A 19,622-nucleotide genomic window follows, 5' to 3' on the forward strand; every position below is an offset into this window, starting at 1 on the left:
TGGGTTCCATCACCTTCCTAACACTGGAGCTCCCAATGGTTAGCATACCCACCCTCTGCACTTGTCCATACTGGACGGGAAAATTGGCTGCTGACCCAACAGAAGAGACATCCTGTTCTGTTTCATAAGTATAATCAACACTGGGTAGCATCTTGTACCTGTTGCTAAAGTGTAAGGAGCAAGCTGTGCAGCCCATTCCCTCTTTTGCCTTCTGCCCAATGGCGCGCGCGCGCGCGCGCACGCACGCACGCACACACACACACACACACACACACACACACACACACACACGCCACTGTCCACCACTAAACCTCAAGTAAGGACAAACCCATCATATGTTGTATATTGGCTGACGGAGTGACAAACAGGTCACCAGGGTTTCCAATAGCACCAAAGGTGTCTCAGGTCTCATCACTGGCACTCTGATGTCACCGAAGCCTTGAGAATTAGCCAGAAGCCTATTGCCTGTAGCCAATGCAGCTTCCAGCTGTTTATGAGTGTCAGCCAACAAACAAAGCAGTCAGTATGAACTTGGATAGTTCTAACAGACAACCCCTCCCAAGAGAGAAAATTACATGCCTGTGGCACTACTGAGGTTGGAATGTATGCAGTATATAATGAGGAGAACAAACAAACACTATTAGATGCTCTGCAGTGTTGTAACTATAACCTGATACTGCAAGTTCTTAAAACAGGTGTAAATTTTTCTACTGGTAGCGGATGTATCAGTAGTTACTTTTTACTAGAAACTCTGCTTACCCAAAAGCTACTGCAGGAAATAAATATGCAAACTCCAGTGCACTGATCTAAACTATATACTATGTACTAACATGAGATTTAAATGTAGAGATGTGATTTGGCACCTTGCTAAAGTCCGCATGGCTCCCTCCATCGGAGGTTCGAGTCCTCCCTCGGGCATGGGTGTGTGTGTTGTCCTTAGCGTAAGTTAGTTTAAATTAGATTAAGTAGTGTGTAATCCTAGATACCGATGACCCCAGCAATTTGGTCCCATAGGCACTTACCACAAATTTCCAAAATTTTTGTGATTTGGCACTCCTGACCATGGAAAATACCACCTCACACAAGAGATGGGATGGACTTGCTGGAGAAGTTCTGGAAAAGCCTATGGATTTCAATGATGCTTGGAGGTTATGTTCAGTTGGTGGAGGCTTTTCATCAGGCAGTAACTGTGGTTCATTATGACAGTGGTAGATCCTTTGTCTGCAGGGAGGATGATTAGGTCAGTATCTGTTTTAAGGTTGTTAATGGCTGTCCTTTCGTTTCTGAAAGGTTAGTGTTCTAAGGAAGCGCTGTCAGAGAAGTATGGTGAGACCAAATGCAAGATAAGGAATTCCTGGAAAGTGATCAGGGGAGAGGGGGGGGGGGGGGGGGGGTGATTAGGTAATGATCAGTTGGTGGTATGAACTGAGAGAGGCAAGGTTCAATGTTGGAATTACGTTGGTTTTGGTAGGGATTTGTGGCCAAGAAATGTTTCCACTGTATGGATTGGGAGAAACAGATTAGGTCTCTGACAAGCCCAGTGTGGTTAAACTTGGATGTGTGGCTCAAGGTGAGGCCTTTGGATAGGACTGAAACTTGTGTGTGGCTGAGGTTTTTGGTGGAACTGTTAACAACAGTGTTTGGGTTTGCATGGATTCTGGATTTTGTGGAGTGTTGGGAAAGAGTTTTGAAAGATATGGTAAACTAAAAGGGTCAGCTATGCAGGTTCCAGCAGTGAAATGTAATAGTTTTTGGAAAGTGTTTTAACTGTGGTCCAGTGGTCAGGTGGTACATAGAACAGTGAATGATGCAATTGTAACAGCTCTGACTAGTCGGCTCTATAGGGTTTCACAAAACATGCATGCGATCTTATTGGTCAGAACTGGCAAAGCGTGTGTGTGTAACAAATGAGAGGGGAGAAATGTAGGCAAAGATGTGGATGGACAATGCAGGAGAGATAAAGTAGATGTAGACTATGGGACAGCAACAAATGGCAGATGATGTGAAGTTGAGGATGGAAGGAAGTTACTAGTTGGTATAATTTTCTGAGAAAGTTGTGGTAGAAGTACCTGTGGTGAGGTGTGTGGGAGGTCTCTTGAAGCCCTTCACAGACAGGTGCCATCCCCCCTGAACGTAGTTCACAAACAGATTTCCCATCCCATATCCTCACACACCACCATTCCTCCCATTGCCCCCAAGAATCAGCTACAAAGAGTGTTCCCTTCGACATCCAGTACCACATTGGACTGGAACAACTGAACTATATCCTTTGTCAGGTCTTTGATTAATGAGGGATGTCCTACCAAAGATCCGTACCACTGAAAGTAGTTTTCTGTCGTCACCTACAAACATCGTAGTGCATCCCGATGCCTCTCTCATTCCCAACCCCTTGCTGCAGTGATCCCTGTGGAAGACTAAGGTGAAAGACCTGCCCAATCCAACCATGCAGCAATTCTTACCTCAGTTCTGTGACAGACTTATCCTACCCCATCATACATTATATACCAACTCCGCTGCACTGACATAAAAAGCTATCAGTATGACTACCAACCAGCTGTCAACCATGATGAATGGCAACTACCAAACTGTTGCCAAGAACAAAATAGACCATCTTGTAGCACAACATGTAGCTGAGCGTAATATGCTCAATTTCAGAGGCTGTTTCATGATCCACGCCATGTTGATCCTTCCCTCCACCACGAGCTTCTCTGAACTACCCAGATGGAAGTTGTCTTTGTGACACATCCTTTGCCCTCATACTCGTCCCTAGCCACGTTCTCGAATAACCCACTGTGCCCACACCCTCTACCCAACAGTTTTTCCTTCTCATGTCGTGTCACTGCATATCAAATTCACCTCTTACCGTTCCCTCCTCCTATCCCCCCCCCCCCCCCCCCCCCCCCCCCCGCGACACAACCTGTACCGTAACTTAGTTCATGTGCTGAAATGCGGCATTGTGCATCAAGCTGGTGCCATGTGTTGTCATAGTTTCGGTGTGCAGTATTGTCGTTGTGTGTGTGTGTGTGTGTGTGTGTGTGTGTGTGTGTGTGTGTGTGTGTGTGCGTGTGTTTGTTTGTTTTTGTGTACTCTAGCTTGTCGTTTTGTGTGTGTGTGTGTGTGTGTGCGCGCACGCGCTTGTTTGTTTGTTTGTTTTTGTGTACTCTAGCTCAAAAAAGGATTACTTTGAAAGCTAGCAAGTTTTCTTTCTTTTTGTGTATGCCTGTCAACGACTTAGCACTTACGCTTTTCAGTGTGAGTCTTTCACCTTGGTCTTTAACAGGGATCACTGCAGCAAGGGGATGGGGGTGGGAATGGCATAGGGATGAACTATAATGTTGTGTAGGTGATGACAGAACACTACTTTCAGTGGTACAGATCTTTGGTAGGACATGCCGCTGAACTGATTGCGTTTTTAGCATTATCTTCACCCTCATAGTGCAACTAATCTATAAATGAGAGATAGATGAAAATTCTTACACACAATTAGGGTCAATAGTCAAAGCATTTCCCAAAAAATCATTGAGATATTTATTATATTTTGGTACTGACAACAATATTTATAATAGTATAAAAAACGGAACACTATTTCCACACTATTTCCATTTTCTTTGGAACCACTGACTGCACAGCTTGGAAAAAAGAGTCAGAGTACAGGCAACATTCACATAAGTATTTTATGCCTCCAATTTCCTTCCCTGATTCTGATCTGTAAAAAAGACAAGTAGTTTATTTTACTACAACAGAAATATTTAAAAATGTAGCTCAAATATCACCGACAACATCATCATGTTATGAATGTTTCAGGAAGTACTAGGCAAGGGAGGTAGAGGAGGTCATTATAAATACCTGTACTAATTTTTATGAGTTTAACTTCAGTCATGTAGGAGAAAAGTGTACCTGAATTATGAAAATTCAAGTTTACAATAAATCGCAAAAGAAGATTTACAGATTTATTAACTTACCACTGTGCTTGTTTAGAACATTCCAGCTGCATACTCCAGTTGTCCTCCTGTTTCCTTGTCCTCCATACATTCCTTTGTTGTGGATGGCCAGATGTGGGGATCCAAGAGACATCCAACATATTCCACGTATCCACTGATCATTTCACTGCTGTGGTCAGACTGGTTACTCCCCATACTGAGATTACACCTCACACATGGTCATGTGAGAAATTGTTTTAAGGTTTGGCAGCCAGCAAAAGGCATTCCAGGAGACCAATCAAAAGGCCTGCTGCTTGTGCCTGATAAGAGATCATGTGCCAGCTGCATTTGTTTGTCCTGATTCAGAGAAATCCTCTCAGTGTGTGAGGTCCAGGCATTCACAGAGGGTAGGGATTATTGATGATTGGGAACTCTGGTGGTAGCCATGTGATTGAGCCCCCTGAGAGATATGGATGCCAAGTAGAGAAAGAAATCCATCGGCACTCTTTGTGGGTACCAGGTGGAGTCATCCCAGGTTTGGAGTGGATCTTTGCTGATGCCATGATAAGTAAAAGATGTAACCAACTGAAGGTGGTGGCTCATGTCAGTACTCAGTGATGTACGTTGCTTCAGATCAGAAGAGATTCACTCTGGTTTTGTGGTGGCTGTCTGAAGTAACGACAGTCAGTCATGTGTGCAAGATGAAAATGAAGCTTAACATCTGCAAAACCTTTGACAGATCTGCTGGTACAAAACCTAGTGTAGGGTCTGAATCAGAGGCTCAGGCAGTCCTGTGACCATGTTGACTGCAGATTGCTGGACATGCTTCAAAGGACAAGAGCTATTGGGATCTACTTACTATATCAAGGGACCTTTACACACTGCATGTGGCCGCATGGGTAATGGGTGCTGTTTGGAATGGATTGGGCAATTTTTTAGGTTAGAGGCTCTGGGAAAAGTATAAACAGGGGTGTGGACTCGAAGGGGACAGGTCATACACAAGATGAGGACAGACCTAGGAAACACAGGTATTATGGCTGTAAATTGTTGTAGCTATGTTGGGAAAGAATTAAAGCTCCAAGCACTCATAGGAAACACTAAAGCAGAAATTTTATTAGGTAGAGAATGCTGGTTACAGCTGGAGATAAGTCCAACCAAAGTTTTTACCAACAACGTAACAGCATTAAGAAAGAACAGATTAAAACTGGTTGGTGGTGGTGTGATTATTGCTATTAGTAGTATTTTACCTTGTAGTGAAATTGAAGTAGACAGTTGCTGTCTGGAGTGTCCATATGACAGTTTGTAGGGGGGGGGTGAGGGGGGGGGGGTGTCAAGATCTGGAGGTATAGAGTATTTTTAGTCTTTTCGAAAATGTCTTGAAATGTGATAAATAATTTCAAGATATTCTACTAGTGTGTAAAGTATACCAGGAACAAGATACAACCACTGACAACAGTGGCATTAAAGCAGAGTTACTAAACACAGTTTTTCGAAATTTTTCACCAATATTCCAGAATTCAAATCAAGAGCAACTTCCATCATGAGTAATTTGGGAGTAGATACTCTCAGTCTATCATAGCAATTTAAGTCACTTAATAAAAATAAGTCTTCCAGTCCAGATTGTACACTAATTGCTTCCTTTTGGAGTTGCTGATGAAATAACAACATTTTGAGCAAACATATGCAACTGTTTGACTGATGGAAGATCCGTACCTAAAGACTGGAAAGTTCCACCAGTCGCATCAATACACAAGAAAGGGAAGAGAAGTGATCTACTGAGTTGTAGATTTATATCATTAAAATTGTTTTGTAGGAGTATTTTGTAACGTATTCCGTGTTCCAACATTATGAAATACCTTGAAGAACATAATGTATTGACACACAACCAGCATGAGTTCAGAAAATATCATTCTTGTGAAACACTACTGGCTCTTTATTCCCTGAAGTAGTAGAGTGCTGTCAACAGGGGTCTGAGGTTGATTCAATATGTTTAGATTTCCAGAAGGCTTTACACATCATTCGTTACACACAGCTTTGAATTAAATTACATGCAAGTGGATTATCAGATCACTTGTGCAACTGGATTTGTGATTTCCTAACAGAAAGGTCGCAGTCCCTAATCCTTTACTCCCTATTAAAGTCATCAGAAGATCAAAATGAATTGCAAAAGTATTTAGACAAGGTATCTGTATGGTGCAAAAAGTGGCAGTTGACTTTAATCAATAAAAAAATGTAAAGTCAGTCACATGAATAGTCAAAAAATTCTATTAATTATTGATTACATGATAAATCATACAAATTTAAAGGTTGTCGATACAACTGAATACCTGCAGGTTACAATTACAAACAACATAAATTGGTACTATCGCACAGAAAATATTGTGAGAAAAGTGAATCAAAGATTGTGTTTTATTGGCAGAACACTTACAAGGTGCAGCAAATCTACTAAAGATACTGCCTACATACACTACACTTGTCTGACCTCTTCTGGGGTATTGCCTTGTGATATGAGATCCTTACAAAATAGATTGGTAGAGATCAAAAAATTTCGATGAAGGACAGCTCATTTTGTATTACTTTGAAATAGAGAAGAGTATTCTGGATATGATAAGTGTAATGGGCTGACATTCATGAAAACGGAAGCTTTTTCACTGCAATGAGATCTTATCATGAAATTTCATTCATCAGCTGTCTCCTCTGAGAGCCAAACCTTTTGAGTCCAACCTGCATGAGGAGAAATGACTATCATAATAAAATAATAGAAATTAGAGCTCACACAGAAAGATTAAATTAATTTTTTGCACATGCTCTTCAAGAATGGAGCAGTCAAGAAATAGTTGTGAAGCAGCTGTATGAACCCTCTGTGAAACGCTGAAATGTGAGTTGATGGATAATCGAGTAGATGCAGGTGTAGATGTAGTAAGACAAATATTGATTTTAGTATTGTGTGAGACAATCATGGTGGCTGGCTCATCTGGACCATCTGTAAGTGATAGACCAGTAAAACTGTCCTGTGTTGTTATTTTAGATTTCCGATTGGTACACTACCCTGATTTTTAATCACATATGTCTCATGCAGTTTAGCAAGAGCATTAATAATGTCACTGTTGAGCATCCTAAAAACATACAAGCTAGAAATTTATTGTCTTTACTTTTAATACCCATATCAACTATGCAGTTTAAAATACTAGTGAGTATGTGCTCTCATAATATCTGAAGCATTGATGGTCTTTGTATGTTGCTTTCATAATGAGGTTAAGGTGACCTCTACCTGAAGTTTTTTTTGGACACAACAGTGCTTGTGGTATTACAGAATGTGTTGCCCTCCTCTGACCTTTGAATCGATTTTCCTAGATAGTTGTAGCAGAGCCTACAGTTTCATGTGGGCTTCAAACCATAGTCCTTTGATAATATGAAACCGACATTAGAATCTATGGAGAGGTGTGTACAGTTAGTTTCTTCCTCTCAGATCTGTTATGCTGAATGAAGATGTTGTTTCTTTTTACTGACATATTCCACTGACAAAACCAATTGTTGTTTACTGTAACTCATCCTTTAGTACAAGTAATATTTGTAAGTATCTGTAAGTAACAATTCAGTAATTTCTCTGTTTAAATAGTTCACCTGTGATGTTTGCAGTGGCCAGTGGTGGTGCTGCTGCAGGGCAGCCAGCAGTTGCTACAGATGTGAGCCGACCACAGTATCCTCGTACTCAATACAGTATTTCTCGAGCCCATGTTACACTTGACCAGTCAGGTATATATGTTTTCCTTTTTCTTCGTCTCATACATTTTACTTTCATTCTGTATTTATATGATCCACAAACTTAACTGATGCACATCACTTTTTGAAATGTACAATGCGAGTGTCGTGTCATGGAAACAGGAGTGGGTTTGATGTGCAGAGTTCATTAGCAGCAAAATAGATGTGCACAATGAGCAGAATTGCAGTCAGATAGTCACCTGTGCTGAAGGTCACAATGTTCTATAAAGATCGGATTTATTGTAATTACCACATATGAATTAGTGATATTAACAATAAACTTGTAACATGTAGCCTTTGTTATTTTTAGTCCATTTCTTATGTTGTGTTATGCTCAAATCAGAATTTCTTACCTCAGCTAATGAAATGAGAATAGTTACAAAGGCTTTTACTTCACAAAGTTATTTACATAGTTCAGATTAACATATCATTCAACAAAACAAAAATTAATACTGCAAGTTATTGTGTAGTATCATTGGACAGCAACTATGTAAAGACACACATAATCTCCCACTCCATTTTTGAATGTTTCTTTACAAAGGAGGCTCCAGAATTACTGTTGCGATCCAATTCTCAGCGCCACTGCAGAGATGAGTGATGTGGATGTTAGTGTCAGTAATGTTGAGAAATAGCTAACATTGTTGAAATTGAACTGTGCACCTGGGCAATTTTACAATTTAAAATTTTAAGAGAGAAAGAGAATGACCTGCAAAAAGGAATTTATATCTAAGCAAAACAAACAGACTATAATATAACTGTAACCACAAAGAAAATTAAAATATGGTTTTTATAGGAAGGGACCTCATAAAAAGAAAAATAGCAGTGACCAGTGCAGTAATATCACAGGCCAGTCATTTTAATAATCTGTGATGTAGTATCACATATAAATACGACAAAGATATAGATGAGAAAGTAGCAAAATTTGGAATAAACATGTACTTCAGAAACGAGACAGGAAAAAAAAAAACACATACACAGATGACGTTTTATAAAGTAATGGCTGTCCCCACACTACTCCAGGGAACTGACTTGTGGATTATTTACAAATGATGAAAAAGTAAGCTCCAGGCAGCTGAAATGAGATTTCTTAGTGCTGTGAGTTGCTGCACCATAGAAGACAAATGAAGTAGTAGTGACATTAGGAAGGAATTAAACATATTTAATGTAAGAAACAAAACTGAAGATGCCAGATGAAAATGGAGTGAACATCTTGACAGAATGAACTGCGGCAGATTACCTTACAGAATCAGAACTTACAATATGGCTAACCAAAGGAGCCTAAGAAGGCCAAGGAAAAGACAAGTGCCATAACAGGCAAAAGAGAAATACTTGAACTGCAGAAGAAGACCACCACAAAAATGAACCTACTTCTTAAACAGCACACTCAAAATCATTAAACGTGAAAAAAAGAGGATTATGTAGAAAATCCAGACTGCTGTAATTACAGATACACTTTCGCTATAGTAACTGCTTGTCCTTTTTACAAATGGGAAATAAACTAAAAGCATGATCCAGCGATATATGATCTTATCTCATTGCAATTGAAAAATTGTATAGAACATTCAGTCAGCAAATGTAGCGTCTTGGAGTCATCTAAAGCAAACCATACACCAACTCAACACAACTATTTGGTGGTCTCCAGGGTGCAGTTGCTCCACTATATTAGATTTGGCTTTTCATCATCACTATCATGGAGCAAACTTAGGAATGGCTTGCCTGTCTCAATATTCTTCCGTGTAAGGCAACTTAGTACTTGTGGTTACGTAATAGTTATACTTTGCCTGCTTGCTTCAAGATGTGATGCATCAGTAGTTTCCACATTCAAAAGTAATGGTATTTTTTCCCTCAGAAAAATCAGCTTGTACTGAGGTTACAGTAAGGTACAATACAAGTTAAAATACAATCAAGTTAAGATACAATTTCATAACCAGTTAAGTTTCATCATGCAACGTTAACAATATTTCTTTTACAGTTGAGAAACAATGCATTCAGAAATAATTAACGCAAAAAATAGCACTCCTAATGTGCTGTACAAAACCCAATAAAAAGTTTACATAAAATAACATTAACAGGAATAGACAATGTGATCTGTATATGTTTGGGTGTAGTGTTGTTACATTACAAACTTATCATTACTGAGTGTGATGTGTTCTCACTATAATTCTTTATCAGTTCCTCTCCTGGAGAACAAGTTTATACTATGTGCCATGCCAACAAAGGCTAATGAGATTGTCATATTTACTTCATCTGATATCATGAGTAAAATTTATTCTTCTGTCACATCATTTAATAATGATATTGAAACATTGGTATATCTAGTGACACTAGAAATAAACTGAGTGCAGAAAGTACTGTAAAATGTGTTTTGTACTTGTGGCACTCCACATCTTGCAACCAGTACATCAAAATTTGTTTCGGTTGTCTTGTAAAGCGTTAGTCAGTGGCTACAATCCATTGTTTTACATACTCTAATGACACAAATAAAACAAATTAGAAACAAAGTTACATAATCTGTGACCGGCTATTCCAGTGCTGCCTCGTGGGCGCAAGCACTCGTCAGCTTGTCCACACAGGTTGTGTAGGCTACCTTCCATCTTCATCTACATACGTACTCCACAAGCCACTGTACAGTGTGTGGTGGAGGGTACCCTGTACCAGTACTAGTCCTTTCCTTTCATGTTCCACTCACAAATAGAGTGATGGAAAATAAGCTGGTTATATACCATTGTATGAACCCTAATTTGTCACACCAGGTTTTATTACTTAAGAAGTCTTTGAGCCACTCACATATCTGGGAACCTATTCATCATGTTTGTATCTTCATTAACTGCCTACAGTGGGGCACTTTGTCAAATGTTTTCCGGAACTCTAGAAATATGAAATCTGCCTGTTACCCTTCATCCATAGTTCACCATATATCGCAAGAAAAGAGCAATCTGAGCTTCACACAAGCAGTGCTTTCTAAAACCATGCTGATTCATGGACAGGAGCTTCTCAAGAAAGTTTAATGTATTCGAACTGAGAATATGTTCAAGGATTCTGCACCAAGGTGACATTAGGGATATTGGCCTATAATTCTATGGGTCTGTTCCTTTACCCTTTTTATATACAAGAGTCACCTGCATTTTCTTGCAGTCATTTAGGACTTTGCGCTGAGTGAGAGATTTGCGATAAATGCAAGCTAAGTAAGGAGCCAATACTGTAGAGTACTCCTTGTGAAACTAAATTGAAATTCCATCTGGACCTGGTGTCATTTATTTTCAACTCTTCCAGTTGTTTCTCTACACCAGGGATACTGTGTCGTCCATACAGGAGTTTGTTTGATGATCAAATGACGGTATGTATGAGTGATTCTTCTGCATGAATGATTTCTTAAATGCGAAATGTAAAACATTGGCTTTTGTTTTGCTACTTTCAACTGCCATGCCAGAATGTCAGACTGGTCAACAAGTGACTGGATTGAAGCCTTAGACCTCCTTAGCGATTTTACATAGGACCAGAATTTTCTCAGGTTCTCAGCAACATCTTTTGCTAAAGTGTGGCAGTTGTAGTTGTTGGATGCTTCGTGCATATGTCTTTCACAGATGTATGTATGTGTACTAACCTTTGCCTGTCATCATTTGTGCGTTCTCTTTTGAGCTGAAGAGTGCAATAGCCTTTCTGTTGCTTCATCAGCATTTTCCAAATTTTGTTGTTAAAGCATGGTCATTCTTTTCTGTCTTTAACCCACTTACTAGGCACTTAATTCTCCAGACCACTATTTACTATCTGTTTAAACTTTCCCCATAATTACTCTTGGGAGCCGATTGTACACATTCTGTGCACGCATGACTTACTTGGCCACCCCTGTCTGTGTGAGCTCAGCCAGGACAGTACGATTGCACAGACTGTGGCCCAGCTGCCTGACTGCTTACGTTGCCTACTGCTGCTTGCTGGCACTTGGCTGCTTGCAGGTGGGGACTTTAGCTGGAGCAGCCTGATCTATGGTATCAACATATAATTCTTAATATACAAGGTACTACCCAAAATATCCGAGAAATTCATTGTACTCTTTAAACCAGTATCAGTATGACATCTAGATGTCTCGAGGTACATGTCTTAGCTACAATGGTACAAAATTGCGTCACCTTTGGTGCATACAGTTAGGTATTGTAATGGTGCATGCCAGAACACGTTTCAGCACTTCTGCAAATTGTGAAATGGATAACATGCACATCAAATTCTGTTTCAAGATCAAGAAAACTGCAGCTGAAATCCACTGCATGCTGACAGAGGCATTTGGTGAGAGTGCAGTGAGTCAAGCACTTCAATGTAGGCTGAGAATCTGTGGAAGATAACAAACATTCTGACAACCGTCAACATGCACAACTAGAAATGATCATGAAAGTGCATGATGTGATCCGCAAAGACCGAAGACAGACAATTCACGATGTTTGTAACAGTCTTGGGCTGTTGTATGGTACATTTCATTGAAGTCTAGCTGATGAACTGAACATGAGACAAATTGCAGCAGAGTTTGTTCCTCACATTCTTAGCATCAACCCACAAAACCTCAGGCTTCAGATGTACACTGAGCTGCAACAAAGAGTTTGAGTATGTCCAAAACTTTTATCCAGAGTCATAACAGGTGATGAGTCATGGGTCTATGTTTATGACCTTGAAATGAAGCAGCAATCATCAAATTGGAGAACACCATCTTTTCCAAGGCTGAAAAAAGCTCAACAAGTTTATTGCAACATGAAGTCAATGCTGATTGTCCTTTTTTCCCATTTGGGGAATAGTGCATAAAGAGTTTTGTTCCATCTGGTCAGATAGTGTATGGGCAGTTTCCTGCGAAGTTTTTAGGTGACTGAAAGAAAATATTTAGCAGAAATGGTCAGATTTGTGGGAAAAGGAGGACTAGTTGGAGCCCCATGATATTGTACCCATTCACACCCCACACATTGTGAAGAAATTCCTGGACAAAAACAACATGGAAGTGGTGCCCTGCTCTCCCTACTCACCCAACCTAGTGCTGTGCGACTTCTTCCTATTCCCGAAGATGAAAACCATGTTGAAAGGGTGACATTTTACTTCGATTGAAGACATCCAAAGGGAATTATAACGACTCCTGAATACCCATCACCCTGCAGACTTTCAGAAGCACTTTCAAAAATGGGAACAATGCTGGAATCGTTTCATACATGCCTGAGGTGATTACTTTGAATGTGATAGAAAAAATTAGGTCATAGGTATAGTTTTCTCATTTGTACTGTGAAATTCTCAGATATTTTGGGTGTCACTTCGTGTGGATGTAACGGACATTGCTTTTTCCATGTGCAGATCATCTAAATTTATATGGAATCGTGAATCTTGGTAGAAATAGGTTACTACTCTGCAGTCAAGTTGTTGGCAGCCTGACTCACAGTCTGTGTGTGTGTGTGTGTGTGTGTGTGTGTGTGTGTGTGTGTGTGTGTGTGTGTTAAAGCCTTGGATAAGTCACAAATATTCAATTTGGTGACATATTGTCATTAAAAAAATGTGTGTTTAGTGAAATACTTATGTTGCTGTATCAGGAAATCAGCTCTTTTGATATCAAAATTGTGACTAAGTGTCCTTTTATTACTCATGCAAGCTGCCTTCAGTTCATTACCTTCTCAGAAAGTTTCTACAGCAATGTTTGAAAAGAGACTGGCCCATAATTACTGACCTGTGTGGAACCATCCTTCTTATAGAGGCTTAACAATGGCATATTTTAATCTGTCTGGGAAATTATCGTGAGTAACTTATGTCTACAGATCTGATGAAGAACATTACATATTGTACAGCAATACCTTTTGGGTTCCCTGTAGGAGATGTTAACAACCCAATATGAACTTTTTCATTTGAGGGGCTATTTTCATATTATTAGGGGATGTGAGAGTAGGGTTGCCATAATTTCTGTCTGACAAAATGGGACATTTCTCATAAACTGACTAAAAATTGACATAATTTGGGAAGTAGGGACTGGGACAAACCAGGACACTTCGTGTAAACTTAAGAACTGAAATAATTAATGGAAATATTTCTTCTTGTGATTACTACTGTCTTTAACTATACCAAAATATCAGACCTCGGAAAGATCATCTCACATTAGTTTGACAGTGTCACATGCTAACACTGTTTTCAAAATTGCTGTTGATTTTATTCTGCCAACATCACATTTTTTGCTGCTTCAAAATCATTTAAAAGTTTGGAACTTAGTGTAGAAGTATAGTCCATTCATTACAAAGACATATGATGTTTCAAGGTATGGTAGCACATCACTAATTCCATTGCTGTTACTAATTTGTGCTGTTTAACTGTCCACTTTTAAAGTGCATTCAGAATACATATTTGATTTATGCTTTACACCAGCTAAAGGATCCTCAGTATCTGATCTTTCTCCCACGTGCTGTGGAAAAACAACACAGATTACACATTCTGCTTCATAGTGACTTCTTCTTTTCTGAAGAACCATTCTTCTAGATATTTTTCTTGGAATGAACACTTTCTCTCTGGCATCTTGAATTCACTTGAAATAATCAAACACTTTTAACAACAAATTATCCACGATATGACTCAGACAGGGAAACAGAGAACCATGTTGCTGTAAAGCTTAAACTGAACAGAGCTAAGCGACAATAATGGAAATTATGCAGCATTACCATGCAGTAATTCTTAAGGGACTCAGTCAACTGTGATTATGAAAACTTTTGTTATTTTGCTCAACAGCCAGAGTTGAAATATAGATCCAGACAAGAATGTGGAGGAAAAATAGACAGTATGAGAATATTTCTCTGAATTCCAAAATCCAAGGCAAATTGCCATCCAAAAGAATTTTTGGGACACCAATTTCTTCCATGTGAAACTGGCACTGTCCCAGAAAGCCAGGACATCTGGCAGCCCTAGGTGAGAGGGACGTTACTTCCACTAAATGTTCTCTCCACCCATGTTGCTACTGCAATTGCACAGATTTTCTCATCTCTTAAAGAAAATATTAAAAATATCTGCTACACATGAATTGTCTTTCATAAAGCTCTTTTTCTTTTTGACAGAAATAGTGCCATCTTCTGTTATTTATTCTCTTTAAAAATAGTGCATATTGCCAAAGTGGTTAAATTCAGACAAAATCTGCTTTTGTTAGTTTTATACCTGTAATATGCTAAGACTATTGTGTTTAATATAAAAGAACTACAGGATCATTACTTATTATACTGGTTGTGTTGTCGTCCATTTTTTGCTCTCAAGACACTGAGACCTGTAGTGATCCAAAGTTTCATTGATTGAATTTTTAGTATTGCGTTCAGTTCTTTTTTGGGAGAAAAAAGTTGTATAATTTTAATAGTACATACACTGCTCTCTGATCCTCTGTCATTTACCTGCATTTATAAGAAATCTGTACTGTAAATGTTACTTGAATTTACCTGTGCTGGAGATGTAAAAAATTTTCACATATCCAGACAGCACTTACTTTCAATTTATTATTTTACTTGAGGAAGTATGTTGGACATATAAATCTGTTACCAGGCTTATACTTGATGTTGCAAATGTATATGTTCTGTTTTCCCCTAACTTCATTTGTGAAATTTTTTTTAATGTGCAATTTTCAGGCCATTGCAAGATAGCAGTGGTCTTGGAAAATATGGGGCTAGCAACAACTAACATTTGAATTCTGAAAGATATACCTCACCTTTAAGATGCCAATATTATACACAGCTTCCCTGTTGATATAATATTTCCCTTGCCAGGATTTATCTTTTGGAAAGGAAAATAAAGCTGGTGTTACATTTCTTTATGCTGAGTTTAGAAGAAAAGGAGGATGATTAGTGTTAAACGTCCCATTCTGTCATTAGAGATGGAGCACAAGCTCAGAATGTTTCAAGGATGGGGAAGGAAATCAGCCACGCCCTTCCAAAGGAACCATCCTAGAATACACATGAAGCACTTTATGAAAACCACAGAAAAACTAAATCTGGATGGATGTGGGGGTTTGAACGTTTGTCCCCCCCCCCCCCCCCAAATGAGAGGAGTCAAGTGTGCTAACCATTACACCACCTCGCTCGGCCTATGTTTAGAAATGTGGTTATTTATTACTTGTATAAATGTACAAACCCAAGTGAAAATTTCCTCAGACAAAAAATTCAACTGAAGTAGAGTTCTTGCAAATACGCTACTGGCACATCATATTTTTCCTTGATGCATGTAAAAGTACTAGGATGATTCAAAATGACATGTATCAAAAGCTCTCACGGTCCAACTTTACTCAACAGGTATTTATATAGACTGCAGTACGACATTGGTTCTTATTATTTCTCAATATAGTCAGGGTGCTCATCCAAACTTTTTTTTTTCATAAGTTTGCAAAGCTGTTGATACCTGTGCAACACGAGGATGTAAAACTAACACGATTTCCCTATGATAAATGGATTATCAGACCATGATGCACAATTGATTACCTTACAAAACCTAGCCTGGTGTACAGTTCAGAAACTATTAAGTAAAAATGTATGGCTGGTCAACCCAGAATCTATAGAGCCCTTCAGAGAAAGTTTAAGAAATGTTAATTGGGGAGATGTATATAATGAGCCAAATGCTAATGATAAATGCAACATATTTCTTGATAAATTTATATCCCATTTTGAATATTGTTACCCCAAAAAAATTTCTAAATGTAACACCAAACAGTTAAAAAAAAAAAAAAAAGTTGGCTTACTGCAGGTATTAAAGTGTTGTCAGAAAGAAAATTATGAGACAGCAAGAATTAGTAAAGAGCCAGAAGTAATTTTACACTATAAAAAATATTGTAACATACTAAGAAAATTTGTCAGAAAAAAAAAATGTATATTAGAGATGAAATTAACAACTCGGGCAATGAAATCAGATCTGTATGGAATGATTTTAGAAGAAAGACAGAGGGTAGGTAGTATTGCTATTAAAGAGAATGAGACCATCTTAACCAACAGTACACAAGTGGCTAATGTATTTAACAACCATTTCTTAAGTGAAGGTGAAAAAATTGGCGAGAGTAGTTCGAAAGAAAAAGTCAAGCAATACATGGAAGAGTCACTTTTGAGAAATCCTTGTCAGATTAATTTTCATCTAACAACTCCTTGAAATAAGGAAAATCATTAAATATTTGAAAAATAAATGTTCTTTTGGTGTAGATTTTGTCTCTAACCACATATTAAAGCAATGTGGAGCAGTTACAGCTGATGTTCTGAGTCACATCTGTAATGTATTACTAACTCAAGGTATAAATAAAATAGAAAGAAACTTCCACATGGGAAAAATATATTAAAAACAAAGATTCCTAGACTTACCAAGCGGGAAAGCGCCGGTAGATAGGCCCAATAAATAAAACACACAAACACACACACAGAATTTCTAGCTTTCGCAACCGACGGTTGCTTCTTCAGGAAAGAGGGAAGGAGAGGGAAAGACTAAAGGATGTGGGTTTTAAGGGAGAGGGTAAGGAGTCATTCCAATCCCGGGAGCGGAAAGACTTACCTTAGGGGGAAAAAAGGACAGGTGTACACTCGCGCAGACACACACATATCCATCCGCACCCAAAGTTTGGTACAGATTTATTGACGACATCTTCATAATCTGGACTCACAGTGAAGAACAACTCCTGAATTTCCTCTCCAACCTCAACTCCTTTGGTTCCATCAGATTCACCTGGTCCTACTCCAAATCCCATGCCACTTTTCTTGACGTTGACCTCCATCTGTCCAATGGCCAGCTTCACACATCCGTCCACATCAAATGAACCAACAAGCAACAGTACCTCCATTATGACAGCTGCCACCCATTCCATATCAAACGGTCCCTTCCCTACAGCCTAGGCCTTCATGGCAAACGAATCTGCTCCAGTCCTGAATCCCTGAACCATTACACCAACAACCTGAAAACAGCTTTCGCATCCTGCAACTACCCTCCCAACCTGGTACAGAAGCAAATAACCAGAGCCACTTCCTCATCCCCTCAAACCCAAAACCTCTCACAGAAGAACCCTAAAAGTGCCCCACTTGTGACAGGATACTTCCCGGGACTGGATCAGACTCTGAATGTGGCTCTCCAGCAGGGATACGACTTCCTAAAATCCTGCCCCGAAATGAGATCCATCCTTCATGAAATCCTCCCCACTCCACCAAGAGTGTCTTTACGCCGTCCACCTAACCTTCGTAACCTCTTGGTTCATCCCTTGTAACCACCCCCAGTGTAAAACCTGTCCTATGCACCCTCAAACCACCACCTACTCCAGTCCTGTAACCCGGAAGGTGTACACGATCAAAGGAAGAGCCATGTGTGAAAGCAACCACGTGATTTACCAACTGACCTGCCTACACTGTGACACTTTCTATGTGGGAATGACCAGCAACAAACTGTCCATTCGCATGAATGGACACAGGCAGACAGTGTTTGTTGGTAATGAGGATCACCCTGTGGCTAAACATGCCTTGGTGCACGGCCAGCACATCTTGACACAGTGTTACACCATCCAGGTTATCTGGATACTTCCCACCAACACCAACCTATCCGAACTCCGGAGATGGGAACTCGCCCTTCAGTATATCCTCTCTTCTTGATATCCGCCAGGCCTCAACCTCCGCTAATTTCAAGTTGCCGCCGCTCATACCTCACCTGTCTTTCAACAACTTCTTTGCATCTGTACTTCCGCCTCGACTGACATCTCTGCCCGAACTCTTTGCCTTTACAAATGTCTGCTTGTGTCTGTGTATGTGCAGATGGATATGTGTGTGTGTGCGCGTGTGTACACCTGTCCTTTTTTTCCCCCTAAGGTAAGTCTTTCCGCTCCCGGGATTGGAATGACTCCTTACCCTCTCCCTTAAAACCCACATCCTTTCGTCTTTCCCTCTCTTTCCGTCTTTCCTGAAGAAGCAACTGTCGGTTGCGAAAGCTAGAAATTCTTTGTGTGTGTTTTATTTATTGTGCCTATCTACTGGCGCTTTCCCGCTTGGTAAGTCTTGGAATCTTTGTTTTTAATATAACTCAAGGTATATTCGCAGACAGGTTAAAATATCCCATTGTCAAGCCTCTCTACAAAAAAGGGGACACCACAGATGTCAATAATTACTGGCCGGTATCCTTACTTACAGCATTTTCAAAAATTGTTGAGAAAGTGATGTAGTCAAGTGTGGTTAACCATCTCAACAGTAATGGGATACTTAGTAAATCACAGTTTGGATTTTAAAAAATGCTGTTCTCCTGAAACAGCAATATACAATTTCACTGCCCACATAATAGAGTCTTTAAATAGTAAAATGTCACCCATAGGAATTTTCTGTGACACATCCAAAGCATTTGATTGTGTGAACCTTGACATTATGTTACAGAAATTGCAATTCTGCAGCATAGATGGAACAGCAGATGAGTGGCTTAAGTAATATCTACAGAACAGCAAGCAAAAAGTTTCTTTATATGGTTTAAGTGATTTAAGGACGTTTACCACTTCATCTAACTGGGGTGAAATTACAGTAGATGTTCTGATGGGTTCGATCATGGTTCCCTTCAATAAATATAACACGTCAGCAGAAGTCAGTAGCCAGGGTAGAGCATACTAAGTTTTTGGGTGCCCATATAGATGAGAATCTTAATTGGAAAATTCATATTTTGGACCTCTTAAAGTGACTAGGTTCAGCAACTTTTGCAATCAGAATAATTGCTAATTTTGAGGATATAGAAATTACCAAGTTAACATACTTTGCACACGTTCACTCTCTGATGTCATATGGAATAATATTTTGAGGTAACTCAACAATTAGGCAAAAAGTATTCACTGCTCAAAAGAAATTTGTTAGAATAATGTGTGGGGCTCATAGTTGGCACATCTTGTCGGCATCTGTTTAAAAGGTTAGGAATTCTTACAACAGCCTCACAGTACATTTACTCAGTAATGAAATTTGTTCTCATCAATAT

General features: G+C 39.3%; 1 protein-coding gene across 2 annotated transcripts in view; it reads left to right on the forward strand.

The window, feature by feature from the left end:
- The window catches only part of LOC126297775 (neogenin), a 218,378-nt gene that overhangs the window by 171,603 nt on the left and 27,153 nt on the right, over positions 1 to 19,622 (forward strand). For both annotated transcript variants that reach the window (XM_049988952.1, XM_049988953.1), the window contains exon 21: positions 7,560 to 7,676. In XM_049988952.1, coding sequence (XP_049844909.1) covers positions 7,560 to 7,676 — 117 coding nt within the window. The remainder of the gene's footprint in view (positions 1 to 7,559; positions 7,677 to 19,622) is intronic.

The sequence above is a fragment of the Schistocerca gregaria genome, chromosome X (assembly GCF_023897955.1).
Source record: "Schistocerca gregaria isolate iqSchGreg1 chromosome X, iqSchGreg1.2, whole genome shotgun sequence".
Taxonomy (NCBI): Eukaryota; Metazoa; Arthropoda; class Insecta; order Orthoptera; family Acrididae; genus Schistocerca; species Schistocerca gregaria.